Genomic DNA, 19,673 nt, shown 5'->3' with positions numbered 1-19,673 from the left:
TCAGATTACATGTGTTTATAGTGTAAGTTACGCCCGGAGCTTCAGACAGCTCACATTCATCATGATGCTTCTCATCCATGGTTGAACTTGTGGCTGCTTTAAGTCGCATTAGAGCCATAATCTTGACTTTATTTACATATCAGCTGCATTATTCAGTAGTAATAAAAGAAAAAATAAGGGATGTTTGGGGTTTTTCTCTGTTTCTTTACGCCTGTGTGCCGGGCTCACCATCGTGTTCATGTGTTTACCAGCCAAAGACAAAGGAGAGAAGAAACTGTTTGGATACTCCTTTGTTCCTCTGATGCAAGAAGATGGCAGGACGCTGCCAGATGGCACCCACGAGCTCATTATCCACAAGGTAATAATTGCATGGGCTCACTCCTGAGACGTAGACAGAATCGAAGTCAAGACGATTGTATACATGCTGCACAGATGTTGATGGAAAATGGAAGTCATTTTGCTCCAAATGGCTTAATCCTTCCCCTCAGAAAGTGACAATTGGCTCACTTTATTTCAGACTGGCAGTGCTAATAAGTAAGGCCCACTTATGCAACATGATTAAAATGAATTCATCCAAGACTAAGAGCTGACGCCTGTTTGCCTGGGAATGAGGACAGGATGACTCCTGCCTTCCTGCCTGACTATCACAGCAGCAGAATACTCTAAGAAGAAAGTAACTCCAAAGAATATGTGTAATTACAGGGTACTTTTCTTTCTCGTCTGCAGGCAGAGGGTGTGTGCACAAACCTCCAGCTTTCTGGAAGACTTAAAACCGAGCAGAACAACTTATTAGCAAAGCGGTGTTTCAGAAGCCAAGGGGAACAAAAAAGATTTGTTTTTCTCCTTGTTCCCCGTCGGAATGTGAGATTTACCAATTCCCCAGCCAGTTTTAGAGGACAACTTTCTTAGCGCTGTGTGTTCCCACCGTGGAGGGGGTGAAGGCCCATTGTAATGCCAGATGGAGGGGTTGCGGAAAAGCTCAATGAAGCTGGCATGGCCTAGTTTCTTCTCAGACTCAAAATAGACTCGGAAGAATCAGTCCAAACTGTGTGGTTGCTTTTGGATCTCAAACACTCTCAGCTGTACAGTACATCAAGGCTGCACATGTAATCCCTGCCAGGCTTTCATCATCGCCTGAATATTGTTCTGAAACGGTTTAAACTCATTTTGTTTTAGATTTCCAACTAAGAAACCCTAAATGGACGTACCAGACGTCCACCATCAACACAATATCCTCCAAATGTCTTCATATAAATACATTTTTTGTTTCGTCCAGTGTGAGGAGAACACCAACTTGGCCGACTGTTCGCGCTACCTGAAACTGCCGTGCTCCAAGGCCAACCTTCCCTCCAACAATCAGACGCTGAAAAGCCCCAAAGAGTCTTTCTGGATCACCAGCTTCCTCTGTTCAACCAAACTCACCCAAAATGGTAAACTACATTTTCAGTGTAGAGGTGTGTTTAGTTTTTGAAGGCTACCTGTGTAGAGGTATATTTTAGCACATGTGTGTATTTTACAGTAAATTGGTGTTCTGATGTAGATTCGATCTATAGAGGGTAATCCATCATTCTGATTTGGTAATGAGCTGGTTTATTTTAGGAGAGTAGTTTGTTTTATCAAGTTATGTTTTTGTTTAGAGTTTTATTCTTGTATAACAATACATTATTATGTAGTAGTATGTTTTAGTGTCATGGTATATATTCACACAGAGGTATATTCAAGTGTAGAAGTGTATCTCATTTTAGTTGTATATTTTTGTGTACAGGTTGATTGTAAATGGTTAAAAAAAATTGATCATGTTTGTATAAAAATTAATCTGATGATGCTAATTAGATAATTTTTTTAAGCTTTTACCTGAAAATGATTACAATGTGCACTCTCATGAGCTTAAAACCATTAAAATGCTTTATTTCTGGATTGTTTCTGGTTGCACCAGTACTCTTGTGACTCTACCTCAAGGGTCTGTAACCTGCGGCTCCAGAGCCACATGTGGCTCTTTTATCTCTCTGGCTGAAGAAAAATTAAAAAGTAATAAAAAAAAAAAAAATGGAGATTAGCTAGTATTTTAGCAACATGCTAACATTTTTGGCTAATTGATATCTACTGGGGTTTTTAGGCTAATTTAAAGTTTAGCTTCTATTTTAGCGACACCATTTTTTGACTCATTTAGTTTACTGATGAATGTTATGCTAATTTGGGGTTTAGCTAATAATTTAGCAACATGCTGATGTTTTTGGCTAATTTCTTATCAACTGAAGTTTTTTTGAATAATTTATAATTTAGCTTTTATTTTAGAAACAGGCTAACTTTTTGACTAATTTAGTTTACTGAGGAATTTTAGGCTATTTAGGAGTTCAGCTAGTAATTGAGCAACGAGCTAGCTTTTTTTAGGCTAAATTGATCTCTAATTACATTTTTTATGCTAATTTGGAATTTAGCTGATATTTTAGCAATATGCTAACATTTTTGGCTAATTGTTATCTACTGGAGTTTTTAGGCTAACTGAGGAATTTTAGGCTATTTAGGAGTTCAGCTGGTAATTAAGCAACGGGCTAGCTTTTTTTGCTAATTTGGCCTCTACTAAAGGTAAAAACGTTAACGAAAATCCCTTTTTGAGAAATGATAAATTCTTTTTATATTTTTGCTTTTGTTTATGCCAAAAAATAGACATAATTCATATTTATTAAAAAAAAAAGGAAAAGAAGATCGTTAATGCAAATCCAAATTTCTTAAAGGCTAAAGTAAATCTCTTTTACTGTTAAAGGTTGCCGACTTGTGTTCTACCTGTTTCTCCTCTTTGCTCAGGTGAGATGTTGGACCTGCTGAAGTGGCGAGCACATCCTGAAAGAATCATCGATAGTCTGTCAAAGCTGAAGGACATCGATGGCTCTGAGATCGTCAAAGTACGCCCTTCTTCCTTCTGACATTTAATGGGTTAAATCTGCATCGTGTGCATTCAGTGATAGGTAAAGTTTAAGAACTTTTTTTTTCTGCTCCTTTAGTTTTTGCAGGACACCCTCGATACACTCTTTGGGATTTTGGACGAAAACTCCCAGAGATACGGACTAAAGGTGTTCGATTCACTGGTAAGAACACGTTCTTCTCATAGAACCACCGTCTGATGGGTTCAGCAAAGTCTGTTCTGACATCACGCTTCAGAGCCCACCCAGCCAATCAGACTCCAGTCATGCAGCCCTCGGCTGAAGCAGATCGACCTCTTTTCTCCTTCATCTCTCCATCTGTGCTTCCGTTTCCTCCATTCGGTTTCTTGTTGGTACACAAGAGTGTGGCCTTATCAGTCTGAAGAGCTGCTCTTATCAGCTTTGCTTTTTGTGGCTTTTAAACCAAAGTACTAGAAAGATACTCAAGCAAACACAATAAGCATGTGTACTTACTGTCAAAGTGCTGCAGCTTTGAATCATTTCTGGAGAACTTTATTTTGAAGGCCTTTTGAAAAACAGGGAAATCCCATCAAATGATATGAATGTGTTATCTCCAAACAAAACAAAATCTCATTCCTTTTTTAACTAAAATCTTTGACATATTTTATATTTTATTTACAACTTCATTTGAATTTAAAATGTAAAGAGGAAGCTATGAGGAGTCAAAAGAACAATTAACACTCTACTAGAGGCTATAAAAAATGAAATATATAGTGATTAAGGCTGATTTTAGTTGTGTTTTTGCCACTTTTATTGAATTTTATATTTTTAAAGTCAATGCAAATAAAACTGAAAAAGGAAGGAAAAGAGGAAGAAATTAAAGAAGTGAAGGAAGAAAATAACAAAAAATACAAACAGATTTATAAATATAAGTAAAATTTTCTCTACTTTATGAATAAGGAATTAAAAACGAAAAATGAAATGAGATTGTCAGCTGAAAAAAGTGTGAATTGAGGTGAATTCAAAATTGGAGAGTTCAATTATCAAGAGGATGTGGAAAAAAATGACATTTATAGGTTTAAAAAGAGATTTGGTAATTTATAAAAATTACATTTGTTAACAAAAATTTTATATTTCTTTACAAAAAAAAAAACATTGATCGATGGGAACTCCTGGTATAATTTAGAAAATTATTTTTTTTTTCAAAACAAACACATTTAATTTTTTTTGGATTAAAAAAATAAATGCAATAAATAAAAAAAATTGTCTTAAAATCTCACAATTCACTAGTTAACAAGAATTTTTATTTTTATCCAATTTTTAACTTTTTTCACTTATTTTTAGTTCTTTTATTTGGTTAAAAGTCTTTTTTTTTACAATAAAGCACTTTTATTCCTGTGCATACTTTAGTTTTGTTCTCCACTTTCTCCTTCATAGTTTCTCAAAATGCAGAACAATAAAGAAATGAATCTACGCTGCCAAAGTGCATCTTGGGAAAACGAACTTGCTCTCATATTGACGAGTACTTTTGCGTTTCAGGTCCATATCATCAATCTGCTTCAGGACAGCAAATTCCAGCACTTCAAGCCGGTCATGGACACCTACATCGAGAGCCACTTTGCCGGAGCCCTGTCTTACAGGCATGTTTCCCCGCTCGCACGTGGAGCTGCTGCAGGCCGCAATCGCACCTTCGGGATTGAATTCTGCAGCTTCTGCCTGCATAATGCATTTTAATAACACTTAACAGAAGCAGGTTAGATGAGGGCAAGTCTAAAGCAGTGCTGAGAGCTTCCAGTTAACCACGAGTGAAGAAAAATCTTATGTTGCCCCCTGGAGGACGGACGAAGAAGTGCATGCTTTTGCTGCTATAGAACATATTTTTAATGACGTTATATCTGCTTTCTTATTTTTGTGTTAAATAAGAACATTATTTTTCTGAAAAGCTGGTGTTTTCATGGTTCTGCTGCAGGGATCTGATCAAAGTCCTGAAGTGGTACGTGGACCGTATCGTTGATGCAGAACACCAGGACCACATACAGCAAGTTCTCAAGGTACAGAACACACATTCAGTTCCTCGTGGTTCATGTGTTTCTGTAAGTAGAGCTGCGGCTCTGAGCTGTCACTACCGATAACGTTAATAGAAGTGTTTGTTCACACTATAACAGTAGTGACGTGTTATGCTATATGGGTTTATTGCTTAAACGCTGAACAAACAACAGGAAACTGAAAAGACTAAATGAAACAGACGCTCCTGTTTTATTCTGCTGCACGCTCTTCTCTACATCGAGGCTTATGGCTGTCGAGGCACACACTACACTGAAGTCACATTATAGTAGTCACAACTGAAGAGTAAAAATGTTTTTCTCTTGGTGTCTTACACGGTTAAGTATTTGGAAAATATTGACTTTCCCTTAGAAGTATTTTGCATTTTCTTTTATTTTAAAAGTTTTTCAGTTCCAGTTTGAAAGTAGGATAACCTTAGTCAAGATGTAAAACAATTAAAGCTTTAAATTATTCAAGACTTAATCAACTAATGTGATGTTAGCATGTTGTTGCTAACTCATTAGCATGATGTTAACAACATTTCTCTAAATTTATAATCAATTACAATACAATAATTAATTTTTTCTAGCCAAACAAACATTTATACATTTTATTTTTGACTAGCTTTTCACGTTCATAGACAAACATAAGCACAAACATGACACAAACAAAAATTGTAGCTAGAAGCTAGCTAGCTAGCTAATTTTGATTTATTTTGTTTGATGTTTTTTTCTTAATGGAATGTAATTCCACTGTAGTAGCTAAATCACAACAAATTTACATTAAAATTTAAATACATTTTGGATACTTTTAATGGTTTGAATCTTTGTGGCTAAAAACTTGCACAACGAGAACAAGTAATTTATAAAGTAGAAAAGTTGCATTAGCTGTGATAATGCTAGTGCGAATGCTTTTTGCTGATAGTAGCTAAAGATAGTGAAGCTTTTGGCCGATAATAGTGACGCAATTTACTGTAATTGCTGAAGGGAATTTGCTGAAAATGCAAAACCTTTTTGCATTCCTCAGTAAACTAAAATAGTCTAAAACGTTAGCCTGTTGCTAAAATAGAAGCTAAACTATAAGTTAGCCTATAAACCTCAGTATATAATAAATCAGCCTAAAACATTAGCATGTTGCTAAAATATTAGCTAAACTCGAAATTTGCAGGAAAAACACCTCAGTAGATGTAAAATTAACCAAAATAGCAAAAAAAAATAACATTACTTAAATACTAGCTAAACTCTAAATTAGCTTAAAATTCTTTAGTAAACTAAATTCCTAAAAATCGTTATCCTGTAATTAAAATAGAAGCTTAACTCTAAATTAGCCTGAAAAACCCCACTAGATAACAAATTAGCCGAAAAGGTTAGCATGTTGCTAAAATATTAGCTAAACTCCAAATTTGAATGAAAAAAAAACTTCAGTAGATGCCAAATTAGTAGTGATGTGACGTTCTGTATCGAGGCTTCGAGGCGTGTGTCGAGTAGTGTAGGAGGAGCTTCCGTGAAGCGCGTATCGAGGCTTGCTTCATCTAGGGGAGGAGCTAAGAACAATGACGTCTGAAGCTTCGCTGCCCGGCTGTACCACGTGACTAATTCCTGAGGTGGTTCAGGTAGAGCCGCGAGTCTCGACAGCGGCATGAATCCTTCAGGCTCCATTCAGTGAGACACAAGAGATTTAGGGGAAACTGTTTAAATAATAATAATAAAAAAAATTGTTTCATAAACAATAATCACTCGCCATATCTCGGTGTTACAAAAGTGCGATCATTATGCACAGTAGTCCTTAATTCATTGCCTGAGTTACATTCTTAAAAAAAAATGGATGGGCAATATCTGTGAAAGATTCCTCTTTATATTTATTTAGAATACCAGTAATTATAGACGTCTTATGGGTGTACACCCCCACTTTAATTTAGTGATGAGACGTTCTGTATGGAAGCTTCACGGCTGGTGCCGCCACAGAGGAGGGAGGAGGAGTTTCTCGGTACGCAGAGGCTCCTCGAGAGTTTTGACACCGTCATAAATCCCGCGGGCTCCATTCATAATGCGGGTGTTTGATGGAGAGTCACGATTGGTGAGTTTAGAGATAGTTCGGACTGAGGTACAGATAGTTTGGAGAACGTCTGTAAATTTAGAAGAATAATAATAAAATGACTAATGAAACAAATATTCTGTCCCTTCAAACACTAATCTGATTTCAATGTTAATAGGATCACTTTCCAAACTCTTCATCCTGACACTGCTTTTTCATGTATATATGTTTAAGGAAAAAAATGTTTATCTACATTTTATTTTTTTCATTTCATTGAAACACCTGTTTCACACTTTAGAGACCCCTTCCCCCCAAATTACTGGTTTAGCACCAGCACACATTAAATCCACCTATACTCTTACCTCACTTTAATTTATTATTTTTATAATTTTATAGTTTTTCTTTGAGGTTTTGAAAAAATAATCTTGTTTACATTTATTTTTATCAATACATAAGCAAACACACACAGTGAAAGTTTACAGCAATGGACATGTTTTGTAAACTACTTTATTTTACTAACATGTCTGTAAATGGTGTTTTATTTTCAAAATGCCACAGATCAAATTTTGCTGTTATTTTGTGTCCACTAGATGTCCTACTAGAGCAAATGAAGCTCATGAAGCATTGCTCTTTAGTGAACCAATTTAGACAAAGCTTCAGTGCTTCAAGAAAGCTTCATTTGCACATCACTACAAATTAGTCAAAATAACTAGCACATAGCTAAAATACTAGCTAAACTCTAAGTTAGCTTAAAATTCCTCAATAACCTAAAATCTTAAAAATCGTTAGCCTGTTACTATAATAGAAGCTAAACTCTAAATTAGCCTAAAAACCTCACTAGATAGCAATTTATCCCAAAAGTTTAGCATGTTGCTAAAATATTAGCTAAACACCAAATAAGAATGAAAAAAAACCTCACTAGATGTTAAATTAGCCAAAATAGCTAGCACACTGCTTAAATACTAGCTAAACTAAATTAGCTTAAAATTCCTCAGTAAAATAAATTCCTAAAAATCGTTCGCCTGTTACTAAAATAGAAGCTAAACTCTAAATTAGGCTAAAAAACCTCACTAGATAACAAATTAGACCAAAAACGTTAGCATATTGCTAAAATATTAGCTAAACTCAAAAATAGCATAAGAAACCTCAGTAGATGGCAAATTAGCTAAACGATTTAGCATGATGCTAATGTAATAGCTCAGTGCCAATTTTTTTGAAAATTACTATAAAAGATGAAAACTTAGCCCATCAATATATTTAAAGTTTTCTTGCTAATCTACTTAAAAATACAAAATTTGAAGACTTGCTCAACATTTCAAAAACTATCATGTCTATGAATACCAAAATACAAGTAGTACTGTCCTGAACAAGCTGAACGTTGTGATACCAGGATTGTGGAAAGGAGCTGGAGAATCACTTTAGTGTGGATGCTTTGAAACATTCACACAGGAAACTTCAATTTGCATCGACTCACACATAGTATAAACATGTTTTTAGATTAAATTAGAAGAAAATGGATTATGAATTATAGAATATATTAAATGGAATGTGATTGTTCTTTGTTTTTCTTCAGGCCAGCGAGTACATCTTCAAGTACATTATCCAGTCTCGACGGCTCTTCTCGTTGGCCACAGGGGGCCAGAACGAAGAGGAGTTCAGAATGTGCATCCACGAGCTCTTTATGTCCATCCGCTTCTTCCTCTCCCAGGAGAACAAAGGCATCAGTCCGGTCGCACAAACACAGGTCTGTGTACACGAGTCTGTTCTTTTCATCAGATGCTCAGACACTTGTGAAATCTCCCGTGCCTCATCAAAAGCCCACGTGTCTCCTGGTACTTTCGCACAAATCAATGTTTTCCTCACCGAAGCCCCCGCTAATTCAGTTTTGATGTGAGAGGGAAAAACTGCCTGTAATTGAATGTCGTGCTGTTTTAAGGTCTGGAGCTGGAGTAGGAAATTCTCAGGCACTTATCCCTTTTTCATAATGGGAGGTCTGCACAGCATGGCTTCACTAACATTCAACCAATACTGAGGCGAATTAGCTAAAAGTGCTAAAGATGATCCTAAGTACTTCCCCAGAGCAGACATGCTTGTTTTAGAAAATACTTTCTGATTTTTCTATCCAGATAAATCATTGTTTGCTACAACATGTTAATAAAACTATACCTTCTAGATTCCATGTTACAGTTGTTGTACAGTTTGAAAACACATAAGTCCTCAGCAGAAAGTTTTGTTTCGGTTCCTCCGCTGCTTTCAGATCTGTCTTAATCTGTATTCTCAACACAATAGCTGTGGGAGGATGCAGGTCAGGCTGCGGTTAATCCGGGGTAATCCACTACATGTTGCACTCTCACTGGTCAAACTGGCATTTGCACAATCGCACAACAGCCAGGCCGAGAACTGATTATGTCGGCTAAGAATTTGGATTAAGGGTCAAGTTGTTCATGTAAAGAGATGTTTTATGTCACAACAGAAGAAAAGGGTTATTATAGAAATGGTATCTTAAACAAGTGGAAGTTAGAAGCAGCAATTATATCAGTTAAATAAGGAGTTTAGTTTTATCTTGATTTTCTTTGTAGCGGCAAAATGTCAAAAACCTGGATAAACTGCTGACTCCAGAAAACATGTTCTAAATAAACTAAATGTTTGTTTCTGTACTTTAACCCTTTGATGCCCCAACTTTATTACCAGTGTCATTTTTTATTTTTTTTTATTTTACACAATTAAAGTAATTCTAATGGATTATGAACTATGAGAGGCAGCTTAGTGCTGACGTGTAATTCTCTTCTCTTTTAGTACGATTAACATAAACCAGTTGATGCTTTAATATAATTCTGTGTTTATGCAATTAGTAAAATAGTAAAGTGTTTAAGGAATTAACGTATACCAACCGATTCTTTACAATTGTAGCGTTTTTACGCAATTAACGTAAAATAGTCAATGTTTTAAAGTAGTAAAATGTTTACACAATTAACATAAACCAGTTGATGTTTTTAAGTGGTAACATTTTTACGCAATTAAAATAAACGAGTCAATTTTTTAACAATAGTAACGTTTTTTACGGATTTAATGTAAACCAGTTGATATTTTAAATAGTAAAATGTTTATGCAATCAACATTAACCAGTCGGTTCTTTACAGTTATAAAGTTTTTATGCAATTAACATAAACCATTTGATGTTTTAAAATAATATAATTCTGTTTATGCAATTAGTAAAATAATTAGGTATTTACTGAATTAACGCATACCAATCGATTCTTTACAATTGTAGCGTTTTTACGCAATTAACGTAATGCAGTCAATGTTTTAAAGTAGTAAAATGTTTACACAATTAACATAAACCAGTTGATGTTTTAAAGTAGTAAAGTTTGTACGTAATTAAAACAAACTAGTCCATTTTTTTTTACCATAGTAACATTTTTATGCAATTAACGCAAAGCAGTCGATTCTTTACAGTAGTAAATTTTTTGTTTCGCAATTAACGTAAAGCAGTCAATTCTTTACAGTAATAATTCTTTTTTTCGCAATTGGCGTAAACCAGTCGATAGTTTAAATAATAAATAAACCAATTGATTTTGATTTTGATAGATATTGATGTTGCAGCTTTTCATACTGGTCTAAACCTGCTTTTTTCTGCATCAGAATCTGTTGAATTATGATTGCGTAAACGGTCGAAGAATCACAGCAGTTGAAGGAGCGTCTGTTGTCTTGCTGAAGCCGGCAACATCTTCGCTAAAAAATAAATTACATGTAAACAATTTTGGTTCCATAAACATATAATTGAGAGAAAGTTTTCAAAAAAAAAAAAGAAATGCTATACAATAATTTCTGTACTATTTAGATAAGTCGCAAACAGTAACATAAAAATCATACAAACCGTTTGAAAGACTCAACTGCGTAGATCATACAGTTTTATGAATGGTAATATAGTGACTTCTATTTGTTTAATGTTCCTTTTAGATTCAAGCTTCAATATAATTTCCCTCTTCCCTCCCAGGCTGTGTTCCTGAAAACGTTCCCCGCCATCTACAGTGAGCTTCTGAAGATCTTCACGGTGCGAGAAGTGGCGAGTTTCGTCAGGGAGACTCTGGCCAGCCTGCCCAGCTCAGTCCACCCTGAAAGTCCGCTGGAGGCCGTCAAACTGCAGTGCATTGCCAAGACGGTGGAGACCCAGCTCTATATAAACCCAGGCAGGAGTTCAAATACAAAATCCGATGTGAAGTTGGTGTGGATTTGCTGAGTCAGCATAAATAAAATGCAGAAAAAACAATATTCAAAAAGATGCATTGGTTTTGGTAGTGTTTTTTTTTTAATGTGGTGTGCATATTCTTACTAAAACAAAACTTAAGTTTATGTCTTTTATTCGCAACCCATCTCCCTCTTCCCAAACATGCTTAAACTTGTCTGTGTCACAATATTTATAAAGGCAAATTAGCTGCTAATTGACAAACACACAAAAACAGGAAGGATCCTTTTGTGTTGCAGAATCCCGTTGCATCTTGCTGCCTGTGGTGCTTCGGGTCCTCCAGACCCACATGCAGGAACAAAGAGACCTGGTCATGTGTGCCCGCATTCTCACCAGCATGCTGTCTCTCATCAAGAAGGAGGAGAACGGCACTGTGGTGGGTATTAACCTCCGTTACAGACCCTCTCGGTTTGTGTTTTTCCTCTTTTTGACGAAAAGTTATAATTTACTGTGTAAGAATTGGTTTAGCAATTGTCCAAGAGAATTATTGTCTAAAAGTGCAACTCCCTTTGGCCAAACACTGCAGCCACAGATTACATTGTTTTCTGTAAACACTCAATTAGTCTTTGTAACAAGCACATTGGCAGGTGTGCACTTCACAAATGAGACTTTGTCCTTCTGTCTGCCTGATTTATATGCGAGTGTCACAGCTAAGGTTGGCTGGGTTTGGTGTTTGCTGGGCATGAGTGGCAGATAGAAGTAAAGGCTTTGAGGGGAGCACGCATACGCTCTCAGCATGGATTGGCACCGTATTTTAAGTGAGGTGACAGCAGCGGTGACTGTTGTGCCGCTGAGACCTTTTCTCATTATCACTCTCTTTCCAAGACCTCTGTGTGCTATCAGAGGAGAAGAGACATGAGCACAACAAACATACATCCTCTCTTTATACATCAATGAGGGGGAAGAGACTTTACTTCAGGCCAAATGTGTCAAAGTCAAGGCCCGGGGGCCAGATCCGGCCCTCCAGATCATTTTATTTTATTGTTAGTAATGGCCCAATGTTGCGTTAATTCAGCTTACAGCATTCACACTAGCATTATCGTAGGTAATGCTATATATCTAGTTCATAATTATGTTAATAATGGTTTTAACGTTTTAAAAATTTAGTTTTAGTGTGTTCAATAAATGTTAATCCGTTTGGCTCGTGACCTAGGGTGTGTTTTGGATTTTGGCCCCTCTGTGAGTTTGACACCCCTGCTTTAGGCAGACTCCAGAGATTCTCAGAAGTCACATTACACAAGTTAACTCTTAAAGACCTTCTCTGATAAAGTTTATTTATTGAATCCATTGTGAATCAGAAGCAGACGAATAAAATGCCTTTTGAAAAAGATTGTGTTTATGACGTCGCAAACACAAAAGGTGGGCCCCAGGTTTCCTGCTAAAGCACTAGTGTTTAATGGTTAAATCTAAAGGTCTTGGTCTAATATAAGCCAAGTCTTATTTGCTATAGTAAAAGAGATGCTATTTTGTCACATTTTACAAAGGTAAATACTTCATCCAGTAGGGGCTCAACGATATTATTATTAACCATGTGAAAAAAAAACAACACGGTAAAAACAGCAAGTAAAAGGTTAAAAAGCAGTTTTTGCCATATCTGACAGCCATATCCAAAAAGTCAAGTCTTGGATCACTGCATCTGAAACTCAAGTGGAGCCCAAGTTCAAGCTTTAAAATTGAATTTTGTTTAAAAATGAAACTATATTTTACTCAAAATAGGTTGAGCTGTTATATTCTTTTTGTCCACTAGATGACATAGTAGAGTCATTAAATAAAGCTTTGCTCTTCAGTGAATACATTTGATAAAAGCCTTGATAAATTGATAAAATGGTTGACAAGCCTTCATCTTCTCATATTATCACTTCAAAAGATGTGAGGATAAGAAAAATGTCCCCATAACCATAAATGTCCCCATTGGTGGTGCGCATGTCAGGGGTCGGTCCTCACAACTACACTTAAACCAACACACACATGCAAACGTGTTTACGGATAACTTTAAAAATTGGGTTTAGTTTTGGTTCTAAGAAAAACAATTGATGAAATAAAAGTAAATTGCAAACTTAAAGGTTTTGACTGGAGGCAGATTTTGATTGTGGCTCATAGATACTCTGAAAGAAAAATGCAAGTAGACGTCCTAATCAAAACAAATCTGGGGAAAAATGTATACTCATTAAAAAACAAAAACAGAAATTTTACATTCCATTTTTAGTATTTATATAATACTAGTGTAAGTAATGTAATAATTATAGGAAACTTGCTTTGCCTGTTATGAAGTCTGTTTCATTTTGCTGTGTAGGAGCCAGCAGTGTCTGAGGAAGTGGAACTAATAGTGGAAAGTCTGCTGGGGGTTTTAATGAGAACCATTTTGGAAATCAGCAACCGGCCTCAGTCTGCAGGACCTGCCATGAGACTGCAGTTCCAGGATGTGACTGTAAGTGCTGCGCCCTGTGCATTATTCATATCCATTATTATTGTAACAGAGCACAGAACAGATGTGATCATAAATCATTATCATTGTATGATGATAAAAGCTTAATGACACTCTTTGGGTTTCTTTACTGCTAATGTTGTCTCTTAATCCCTCTGCTAAATCTCAAGTTTCCAAATGTTATGACTGAAAACAGAATTGTTTATGATTCTTTAGAGTTTGTTAAAGAAATGTGGGGGAAAACCTTTAAAACCCAACAGATCTTGTTAACTACATTCGTGTTTTTGCTGTCATAGGGGGAGTTTGTGGCTTGTTTGTTGGCACTATTGCGACAGATGACTGACAGACACTACCAGAAGCTGCTGCAGGCATTCAGCACCAAAGACGACTTGAGGGTGAGACACATCAAAGCTTCTGTGCCTTTACTTTTGTGAAGATTTGAAAAAGAATCTACACAAATGTTGAAAATATGTTCACCAGAAGTATGCATCTACATGCACACTTTCAATATAAAAACTACAAAGCAGTTAAAAAAACAAACTAAAATTACTAAGCCTTCATTTTTGTAATGTTATAAACATAATTTGGTTGTTTACAATGTTAAAAATAACCACAAACACTGTTTATAATATAGTATTTGGCTTTTTATGTAAAAAATGCCAAAGTAAACAATGTCAGCGATCAAAAAACAACAGATCTGACCTTTTTTGACTGCACCGCAAGACTGAAATGTTCCTTCAGGTAAATTCTCAGAGGAAATCAGTATAGACATTAAAAAAAAAAATTAGGACTCTTTTTTCAAAATTCAGTATCTTTGTAGGCTTAAAAATATCATTAAAATAGCAATAAGACAACATGAGATCATTACAGGAATTAAAACAAAACATAAAATCCGCCCTTACGCAGATGACATTTTACTATTTCTACAAAACTCACAATCAGTGAACCAAGAATTGTTGATGAATTCTCCTTTATGTCAGTATACTCAATTGTACATGTTTTTAAATTAGTTTTTAATATTCTTTTTAATCCTAAAAGTAAATGAGTTCTGGTAGGAATGATGTATAGGTTTATACTGAAATCAAAAGTGATTGAAAATAAGTTGCCAAATGATTAAAAAAAATCTAAAATAATCCTGTATTTGTGATGCTAACGTGATGCAAACAGTAGAGTCGCACACATGGATAGGAATGAAGGAAGGAAGCTAGCTAGCTAGCTAATTTGTTAGCTTGTTTGCTAGCTAGCTTTATTATTCCCACTAGTAGAAACTTGTGATTAGACAATTTTGAGTTCTGTTAGAAACATCAGTTTTTATTATTTTTAGACACTTTTAGACACAAGAAAATTTCTTAAACAGTTTACATCTGTGATGATTGATGTTTCTGTTGCAGGACTTTCTTCTCCACATCTTCACTGTCTTCAGGATCCTGATTAGACCAGAGATGTTCCCTAAAGACTGGACCGTCATGCGGCTTGTAACAAACAAGTACGGCCGCACTAGACGCTAATTATTCCACAAGATAAAAACAACTTTTGCTGATTTTATTATTATCTTGGGCATATATGGCTTTTATAAATTCACAGAGCTATTTTATAAAACGATGTGAAAAGTGCAATCTTACCTCCCAGGTGGTGCGGTGACTCACTCTGCTCTCTTTGTTGTGTTTCTCTTAGTGTCATCATCACAACTGTCCTCTACCTTTCTGACGCTCTGAGGAAAAACTTCCTCAATGACAAGTTCGACTACAAAGTAAGGGGCCATCTGTTCAAGCATGCAAATGGGGCTGCATTTTCATCCAAAAAAATATTAATTAGCTCCTCTGTTAAGGTTTTTTCTTCAAAAGTGTATTTGGGTTTAGAAAACTTATTTGAAAAAACAAAAAAATACACATTGGAAAAAACTGATACGCAAGGCTGTTTTTCTCAGCTTCAGAATCTGTTGGAATGACTTTAATCAAGATACTTTAATCATACTTTAGTCAAGACCAAGCCATGCCATGCCAAGTGTTTTCAAAGTGGACAGAAAATGTGGGCCCCAATTTGGTTCATCCCCAGTTTCTTTGATGGCCCCACCTGTTTGCCCACATTAGCTTAGGTGGGCCCTCAGTGGGTTGACTCGCTTGCTAGCAAGCTCCACTGTAGCAAGCTAGCAAGCGGCGCTGTATCGAGCTAGTGAGCTCTGTTGTAGCAAGCTAGCGAAGTCTGCTGTAGCAGGCTAGCGAAGTTCGCTGTAGCAGGCTAGCGAAGTCCGCTGTAGCAGGCTAGCGAAGTCCGCTGTAGCAGGCTAGCGAAGTCCGCTGTAGCAGGCTAGCAAAGTCCGCTGTAGGAAGCTAGCGAAGTTCGCTGTAGCAGGCTAGCGAAGTCCACTGTAGCAAGCTAGCGAAGTTCGCTGTAGCAGGCTAGCGAAGTCCACTGTAGCAAGCTAGCGAAGTTCACTGTAGCAAGCTAGCAAGCGCCGCTGTATCGAGCTAGTGAGCTCTGCTGTAGCAAGCTAGCGAAGTCCGCTGTAGCAAGCTAGCGAAGTCCGCTGTAGCAGGCTAGCAAAGTCCACTGTAGCAAGGTAGCGAAGTCCACTGTAGCAAGCTAGCAAGCTCCGCTGTAGCGATCTAGCCACTGGGTGGCTGGCTAGCATAGCAAGCTAACCCACTGAGTGCCCATCTAAGCTAATGTGGGCAAACACAAGTGGGGCCACCACAGAAACTTAGACAAATACATTCGGGGCCCACATTTTCTGCCCACTTTCCTCTGTTAAAGGACACTTTATTTAGCCATGTGTAGGGCTAAAGTGATGCTTTTATTTAGCCAATAAAAGATTCACATGCTTTTATTGGCTAAAATAAAGATAAAAGCTTTAAAGACCCTTGTGTAACTGAGTGTCCTTAAACAGTCAATGTTTCTTTTGTTCTTATTCTTTACTCCATATTGTAAACTCTTGTTTATGAATACCAGCAACAGGGCTAATCTTGTTAGTCCTGTTGCTAGCAACATCTGTTATATAACACATCTAGTGTGTGTTCTAATGTATGTTGACATAAAAACTTTGTGTTTTTCAGTAACTGGTGGCAAGTAACTTTTCTGTAACTGGTTACCCGTATGCTAGCAACAAAGTTAATCTTGTTAGCCCTGCTGCTAGCAACATCTGTAATTTAACACATCTAGTGTTTTTTAATGTACGTTGGCAACATTTTTTGTTTTTTAGTAACTGGTAGCAAGAGAAGATCTTTTTTTAATCTTTACTCAGATTTTGACATTGTTCTTTAATTTTTTTATGTTTGTTTTGTGTTTTAGGTGTGGGACTCCTATTTCTATTTATCTGTAATATTCATCAACCAGCCCTGCCTTCAGCTGGAGTCCTTCTCTCCTTCCAAAAAGAAGAAGATTCTGGAAAAGTAAGAGCTGGCTGTTTCCTTTCTGAACTTTTTAAGGGAACTGAAACTGTCATAACTTGTTATGAACTGTCATTCATAACAATCATTTATTTCTATGATGCAGGTATGGAGACATGAGGGTGATGATGGGCTGTGAGATCTTTAGCATGTGGCAGAACTTAGGTGAGGTGATCAGCAAACTGTTTACATTTCCTTTAAATGTGAATACAAATTGACATTTTTTGTCACCAAACAAGACCAAACCATACTTTTTTTTGTATTTTGTTTTTTGTTGTTGTTTCAGACACTTTTTTTGTTTAATCTTTGAGATTAGAAAAATTTATAATTATATGTCAACTGTTTATTTTTCCAACATTTTTTGAAATCATTTATTTTAAACTCAGTATGTAACACACCTAAAATATTATTTTTTGTCATAAACATTTTTACACTTATAAAGCAGTTTTGCTCGGTTTTTGTTGTAGCTTTTTGATACCATTGATCTTTTAAAAAAACTAATAAAATTGTTTGTTTTTTTTTATTGAAAATTGACCAAACTTCAGTGAAATCAGAGCAGTCTGTGATGTTTTTAATAGAAATTGATCAACTTTAACAGATGCTATGAAAGGCAGAGTAATAAGAAATCCAACAAACTTGACAATAAAGTGAAAAAAAATCCCGACTTCTGTCAAAAATGTTTTTTTTCCCCAGGAGAACACAAGTTAAACTTCATTCCAGCTATGATTGGACCCTTTCTGGAGGTGACCCTTGTTCCTCAGCCGGATCTACGGAATGTCATGATCCCTATTTTTCATGACATGATGGACTGGGAGCAAAGACGCAGCGGAAATTTCAAGCAGGTATGCAGTCTTGAAACCATCTGCTGGAATTGATTTTCCCCAGTGATAAATACATTAAAAAACAAGTTTAATACTAAGCCAATATGCAACACTTTACTGACATTATCTGTTGCATATTGGTCCAAAGGCGATATGCAGATTTTATGTCAAAGACTTATTCAGGTGTCTCCAGTGTGAAAGGGTTATGGTAACTGTGTATTTATATAAAAAAAAGCCTTTGGCCCTCTTCTGATTGGAGTAAGTAGAGAACTCTGAGTCCCAGGCGTCTCCAACTGTGTTCCCCATCAGCTACTACTTTACTGGTTTGTTTCTAACCCCCCCAAAAGTAATTGTTGAGTAAGACTAGTTTCTGATTGACTGCACACATCTGATCCAGGTGATCAATAATTATTTAAATAGGGTTAGCTGCAAAACAAACAGGGCACACATGCCCCTAGTGGTTACTAAGTGAACTGCTCGACATGTTTTTAAAGTGCCTATATCATGCTATTCTTAAGCCTTTCAGAGTATGTCCATATTCATGATCATATAATACTTTAGGCTCACTAACTAAAGATGGATGTGCAGATTGTGCGTATACAAGGACAGCGTTTTCCTGCTAGCTCCGCAGAGAAAATGTGTTTGTGTTATCCTGGGGGCGGAGCTGGCAGAGCAGACTCTTCCTGGAGGGGGCTGTTCCCCACTTTGTGACATCACAGTGTGAGGACTCACTCGTTTTCGTGGGCAGGACTTTAAAGGAATGCTTGGAGGTGTGTGAATGAATCAAAATACCAATTTTAGGTTGTTTTTCAGAAAGAATAACATTTTAATACACTTTAACACACTTAAAAAATGATTTTGCATGATATAGGCCTTTTAATATGCTTTGACTCTTTGGTATAAAATGTAAAGTTATAAAATAACACTTTTTTTGGTTAGGTACATAGAGTTTTAAAAATCTGTATGCAATTAAAGGCATGTTTACTCTTACTCTACAACTTATTGAACAGTTTTGTATTTGAAAAAACTACTTAATAGCTACATAGGAAAAAAATCATTTATTACATCAAAATATTTAAAAGAAGTGATTTAAACCTTAAAACTCTAAAGGAAACTGGACATTCAGCATTAAAGAGTTGGACTGGGAGAGGGTTAAATAATGAAATGGTTCCCGAGCGTAACTGTGTCTGTAGCTCACCCCTCCCCCAAGAGAGGGATCACATTTCACACACCTGGGTGCGTGCCAACTAATGGGACTTGAACATTTAACTCTTTTAAGTTTGGATTTTTTTTGGTTTTTTTTACAGGTTGAGGCCAAACTGATCGACAAGCTGGACAGCCTGATGTCCGAGGGCAAAGGAGACGAGACGTACAGGGAGCTCTTCAACAGCATGTGAGTTCAGGAAGGGGACTTGAAAAATATAAGGAATGACTTTCCTGGACAAAAATATCTTAAATTATTTATCCAAACAAATGAGCTTTTATGTGCTGAGAATAGAGATAGAATCTGCTTCACTAAAACAGTTTATTAAAGATTTCACTGTATTCTGACGGGTTTTTATGGGGTTAAAACAAAAGGTGAGTAAAAGATCATGGATACCATCTTCATTCATTCTGTCTTTGTGTTGCTGCATGTTCAACACGTTTACATTCTTGTTATTTTATCTGTGTGTGTGTGTGTGTGTATGTGTGTGTGTGGTTTTGTTCTTTGTGTCTTCATCTTTTTTGTTGCCCTCGTTGTGGATTACCAGCAAAATAAAACGGCTTATGTTCTCATTAATACTGCATTCACATCATGTATGTCCCCTTAACAGTCGCAGATGTGAAGCCTATATT

At 36.3% G+C, this 19,673-nt stretch overlaps 1 protein-coding gene across 2 annotated transcripts in view; it reads left to right on the top strand.

Annotated features, from left to right (window-relative positions):
* The window catches only part of dock4b (dedicator of cytokinesis 4b), a 141,215-nt gene that overhangs the window by 82,895 nt on the left and 38,647 nt on the right, over positions 1–19,673 (top strand). For both annotated transcript variants that reach the window (XM_036210305.1, XM_024290061.2), the window contains exons 16-32: positions 252–358; positions 1,277–1,430; positions 2,806–2,903; positions 3,003–3,086; positions 4,422–4,522; positions 4,852–4,933; positions 8,533–8,703; positions 10,957–11,149; positions 11,445–11,581; positions 13,499–13,633; positions 13,927–14,025; positions 15,022–15,116; positions 15,305–15,380; positions 16,919–17,019; positions 17,123–17,181; positions 17,710–17,858; positions 19,145–19,230. In XM_036210305.1, the coding sequence (XP_036066198.1) occupies positions 252–358; positions 1,277–1,430; positions 2,806–2,903; positions 3,003–3,086; positions 4,422–4,522; positions 4,852–4,933; positions 8,533–8,703; positions 10,957–11,149; positions 11,445–11,581; positions 13,499–13,633; positions 13,927–14,025; positions 15,022–15,116; positions 15,305–15,380; positions 16,919–17,019; positions 17,123–17,181; positions 17,710–17,858; positions 19,145–19,230 (1,927 nt within the window). The remainder of the gene's footprint in view (positions 1–251; positions 359–1,276; positions 1,431–2,805; positions 2,904–3,002; positions 3,087–4,421; positions 4,523–4,851; positions 4,934–8,532; positions 8,704–10,956; positions 11,150–11,444; positions 11,582–13,498; positions 13,634–13,926; positions 14,026–15,021; positions 15,117–15,304; positions 15,381–16,918; positions 17,020–17,122; positions 17,182–17,709; positions 17,859–19,144; positions 19,231–19,673) is intronic.

Source organism: Oryzias melastigma, linkage group LG23, assembly GCF_002922805.2.
Source record: "Oryzias melastigma strain HK-1 linkage group LG23, ASM292280v2, whole genome shotgun sequence".
NCBI lineage: Eukaryota > Metazoa > Chordata > Actinopteri > Beloniformes > Adrianichthyidae > Oryzias > Oryzias melastigma.
The sequence above is the reverse complement of the archived record's forward strand: the minus strand, read 5'-3'. Positions and strand labels throughout refer to the sequence as shown.